We start from the raw sequence: 5,391 nt of genomic DNA on the forward strand, positions 1-5,391 counted from the left end.
CGGGAGCGCCACCGCGCTCCCAAGCGGCGCACTGTAGCAGTGCGCCACGGGCCGGCCCCATAAAATAAAATTCTAATATCTCCTCACTACCTACAGAATCAAGTCCATGTTCCTACCATGAATTTTGATATACTCTATGATCAAGCTGCAAACTATTTTTCCAATCTCATGTTATGTCATCTAGCCACAGTGAGCTACTCGCCATTCTTTCAACATAACAGGTACATACATTTCTGCTTTCAAGTCTTTTATAACAGTGGTACAATCTTTCCCAAATCACTGAAATTCTATCCCATCTTTCAAGACTCAATTCATATGATATCTACTTGTTGAAGTCTTCCCTAATATTCTTAGTTGAAATTACTCCCAACTACGTCCTCTCAGTAGAATTGTACTTTTTTTTGTATTACCAGGGAATTTATTAAGTTCTGCTTGGTACTTAGTCCCTTATATACATGGCAGTAACTTACTCTACTTGGTAACCTCCTCTAACACAGGGACCTTTCCTGATCACCTACGTATGACCCACTGTGCTTAGTCCTATGTTTTACCAACACCTACAATTGTTAGGAAAAAAAATTGGCTTTTGCTTCTTTTAAAAAAACTTTTAAAGGTAAATGCATTGTGGTTCCAAGGGGATTCTATGGATCTCCCCTGAATGTGCTGCTAGACACATGTTGCCTCTTTCCTTTCTCAACCTCTTGATTTCCAGCTTTTATTTAATGGTATTACTACCTTTATTGTTCATCACTGTAAGCACATCACAGATTTTCTTAACACGCTAAAATGAGTTATGACTTCCTTCAAACCACACCTTAGACATGCCAAAGTTCTTACATTTTCCAGTGTTTACCTAACAGCTTTTTACTTCTATTAACTATACATTTATTATTAATTTTGCACCATCATAAATTATACTTCATGTTTAACTCCAATAAGAGGGATATCATTTCACATTCTGAAAATCTTAAACATCTCCAAGATAATTTCTTAACTGGGGGTGAAAATTCTTTACAATAATTCTTCCCCTGGCTTATGAACCAGGGCTTCTACACTTGGGAAACTTATACATCATGAGTTTGGCTGCAGTCATTTCATCAGCTTTTCTGTGGTCTTATCAGTGTTACCTCTGATTAAAACTTCTAAGAGTACAGGAGTTCTGCCTATTTAACTTTGCTTTATATTGTCTAGGCCCATCATATGTATCTATTACAAATTAATAAATACTGCCAGCTGATGGCAAATGGGCCAAAGCTCAGTCTACATTTTGGGACACTGTCAGTAAAAAAGCTGTTTTCAAGTGATGATCAAGGTGATATGTTTGTTTAAGCCAGGGATTGACAAACTATCGCCAATAGGCCAAACCTAGCTCCTACCTGTTTTTTGTAAATAAATTTTAACTGGAACACAGATACCCTCTCCCCACCACAACATATTGTCCATGGCTGCTTTTGCCGAACAATGGCAGAACTGAGTAGCTGTGACAGAGAGTATATGGCCTGCAAAACTTAAGATATTTACCATCTGACCACTTACAGAAAGATTGCCAGTCCCTAATTTAGGTAATGAAAATAGGTATTATATTAAAATAAGTGACGTTTTTACCTTTAATGTGGCTTGAGCACCTGGACTATCATCTTGACTACAAAGTACCAGAAGGGATTCCAGGCCAAAGACAGCATCTTGTTCTAGTGCCAAAAGATCTAAAAGAAAAACGCTAAGTTTTAGGGCAGTCAAGTAGAGGAGATTAGATACACACACACACACACAGACACACACACAGACACACACACACGAGCCTAAGATACAGGAAACACTTAAATGCATAAAGCTAACCTTCTTTGAAAAAACTACATGTGGCATTATTTCTGAAATGTAAAGGCTATCTTCAGACTTCATTATTTCTACCACTTTATTGAAAATTATAAAAATATATAGATAAAATCAAGAGCTTAAGCTGCAAAGCTGTAAATGGAGCAAAACTGAAATAGTGTCACCAGCTTAGCTAAGGAAAATACAAAGAACAGCAAACTATACAATATGTATTCATCTTCCTAATCAGACATAAATTATGCAGGTCCATTTTCACCCAGGATATACTAGTTTTCAGCTTCTAATGAAAGCCTAACTACCTTTACGAAGTAATGAAGACCAAATATAACCTTACTAAGGTTTTAAGTCTGACCATAATGAATGAACCCATAGATAGCTCATGTAATAGCAGTACTACAGCATCTTTTCACTACCATAGAACTGAAATCTCTCTGGAGGTTCTGTAAGTTCTGAATGCATTAGTTAACTGTATTTAGGTTAATATATGTCAGCTTTGAAAACACACAGCAGTATTTTATGTTACATGGTGGAAAATACCCTTTGCTAAGCCAAAAATAAAACAGGTTTAATTAGTCAAATCAGAATCAACGTACAACTTAAAGAAATGTTTCATGAGTTAGTGTGGGAGCTTGGCAAACAGTGTAAAGGTTAGTGGTGATAAGAGGGACTGCTGAGTTTTTAATCCTTAATAAAGATCAAAATAAGGGCCGGCCCTGGCTCACTCGGGAGAGTAAGGTGCTGATAACACCAAGGCCCCGTGTTCGGATCCCACATAGGGATGGCCGGTTCGCTCACTGGCTGAGCGTGGTGCTGACAACACCAAGTCAAGGGTTAAGATCCCCTTACCGGTCATCTTTTAAAAAAATAAAAATAAAAAAAATAAAGATCAAAATAAGCACTGAAAGAAATGGAATGTCCAAAATGCATTTCTTGTTCTTAAACACAGGCATGAAGTTTTTCAAGTCTTTAGGCCAAAATACGGTAGGAACACAATAAAATGTGTGCATTATTTTCTCCGCATGTCCTCCTTGATTATGCAAATCAGTTTCATGCGGCATATACCTAGAGATAAATCCTGTGAAAATGTAATTCACATTGTTCTGTTAATTCACTTGCCTCTAGGTGCAACTATTTGTTATTTAAACCCCTTGATAAGTAAATTTTCTAGGTTTTTGTGCAAGTTTCATATAAATTGTATTTTCTAGGGTTTTTTATACTGAAGGGGTAGAGTCCCAGGCAATCACTATCCACAGCACCACATGTATACAGGTAAGGAGTGGGAAGGAATGGGTAATGCTCTATAAAACCTTTCAATTCCACAATTCTAATCCCAAGGTCCTCATATTTTTATTATTTTTCACAAGGACTAAGTAGCCTTTAAAGAAAGCTTGCTCTAAGAACACTTTGGAAAGAGGCAACTTGTAGACCAATGTACACAGGCTAAAAATAATAAGGGATTAAAACACCAAACACAGAATTTTGTCCAAGCTCCAATCCAAAGCTTATACATAATATCAGTTCTGATCAAACTTACCTTTTTCTTGACAAGAGACAGTTATATTAGTTAGGACTCTCACTCCATGAGCTGCAATGCCCCTGTTATTATGGTAACAGCACTCTTGGGCTAATTTGACTAAATCAGAGGATCTGGGGGAAGAACCCACATTTCCTAAACAAGCAAAGAAAAACAGTACAGACTGTAATTCATTCAAACAGTTCAAAAGCAGTTTAACTTATAGGTTTAATTTTCTTAGTTTTATGAGAAAATCTCTAATAATAAACTTTACCAAATTTTTCTACCTTGACCTCATCATCAATGCATGAGGGGTCTTCAAAAAGTTCACAAAAACATTTGTATTATCTTTTAATATCACTTTTTCATGAACTTTTTGAAGTACCATCTTATATTACCATTTCTCTTTCCCATGCCAAGGTACTTAAAATAGGTATGTGCCAACAGTTTTGTAATAACTAAAATATAAAATCAATACAGGATTTTCCTATAAAAATATTAATAAAAATTGATAAAGAAACCATACAAAAGCCAAAACAACTATAGACTGTATCTTGGGAGTTCAAATGGACTCCGATTAAAAATGGATGTCATTATAGGCTTCTAGTCAGATAAAACTATACCTTCAAGAGAAGAGAGGAAAGAAAAACAAAAATTTTAAGTCTGCTTTTATATACCTCAAACTGCTGGCACGTATATTTTTTTATTGAAAAATAATTGATTATACATATTTGTGGGGTAGGTTGAATAACAACACCTGTAATACAATGTGTGACAATCAAATCAGAACAATCAGCATGTTTATTATTACAAACGTAATCATTCCTCTCCATTAACCAATTTCTTGCTAACCCCCCTGGCTCCCCGGCATACATTTATATCTCAAAAGGTTTACGAAAGAATGATGATTTTAGAGCTGGAAAGGATTCAAGCATCATCTGATTCAACATCCTATTTTTACAAAAGAAATCAAAGTCCAAAGATTTTAAGTATCTTGTCATTAAGGTTATAAAACTTACCAGTTATGTCTTACTCTTGTGCTTTATACCCTAAGTTCTACGCTGTAGACTGCAGCAACTTTTTAAATTCACATTTGAAATTCTGTAATGTGAGACTTACGTTGTGAATATTTTAATCTATGATAGAGAAGCTCTCAGTTATAACTGAGTGAGCTTCAAGAATCAGGAAATTAAAGCTTGTTCAACTTCTTAGAAGAGTCTCTCATTCCTGTTTTTTTTTCCTCTTCTTACACTTTCAGGATTCCTGTCAACTTCAACCCTGTCTCTCATACCAATCTTTTGAGGTTGAGGGGTATACTATTAATAATTACAGCAGGCATAAACCAAGACTATCTCAAGCAGTGGAAAACATATGGTCACTTTTGATCTCTGGTTTAACATAAAAATACTAGCTTAGGTGAAAGCCTCAGTGTTTTTAAGATACGCAAAACACTAGAATGAAACTATGGAAACTGTATTTCCTCTCTCCTTTCCCTACCCATGTGATATGGATAATGCAGACTTATCTACAGATTTACAAACATGTTCTGTAACTTTGCAAGTTTTCTTTTTTTTTCCCCCTGCCCCATCAAGATTCACCATAGAAAACTTGGAAAAAACAAAAATCCAAAGAAGGAAACAAAAATCATCCCAAAACCCACAAACCAGAATGACCTTGATGTTAACCTTCTGGAATATTTCTTTTGAAACTTTTTTTCCCCTTACATACACCAGTACAATTTAAAAATTCATATGTAATCAGGATATGTAGATACTGGCCAATGTCCTGCTTTTAAAATAAAACATTTTTGAGCATTTTTCTAGGATAACTTTTTTAGAGATAAAATTATTAGTTTTAACTTAATTTTTGTTTAATTAGAAGTAATTTTCTAAAATAAATTCACACGGTTCAAAAGATGCATACAACAAATAGTAGAAAAAGGTAAAAGGTTAGTGAGAGAAAAGTCTCCCTCATCCACCCAATGTTATGTTTCTTATATATTATTCCACAGTCTATAAATTTGCAAGCATATTTATTCCTTTCTT

General features: G+C 35.1%; 1 protein-coding gene across 1 annotated transcript in view; it reads right to left on the reverse strand.

Moving 5' to 3' along the window:
* INTS7 (integrator complex subunit 7) overlaps positions 1 to 5,391 on the reverse strand; it is a gene marked incomplete at its 5' end in the record, with an annotated part of 48,764 nt that overhangs the window by 38,941 nt on the left and 4,432 nt on the right. The window contains 2 exons of the mRNA XM_008582294.1: positions 1,606 to 1,703; positions 3,368 to 3,502. Coding sequence (XP_008580516.1) covers positions 1,606 to 1,703; positions 3,368 to 3,502 — 233 coding nt within the window. The remainder of the gene's footprint in view (positions 1 to 1,605; positions 1,704 to 3,367; positions 3,503 to 5,391) is intronic.

This window comes from Galeopterus variegatus, unplaced genomic scaffold (genome assembly GCF_000696425.1).
Source record: "Galeopterus variegatus unplaced genomic scaffold, G_variegatus-3.0.2 Scaffold2559, whole genome shotgun sequence".
Lineage (NCBI taxonomy): Eukaryota > Metazoa > Chordata > Mammalia > Dermoptera > Cynocephalidae > Galeopterus > Galeopterus variegatus.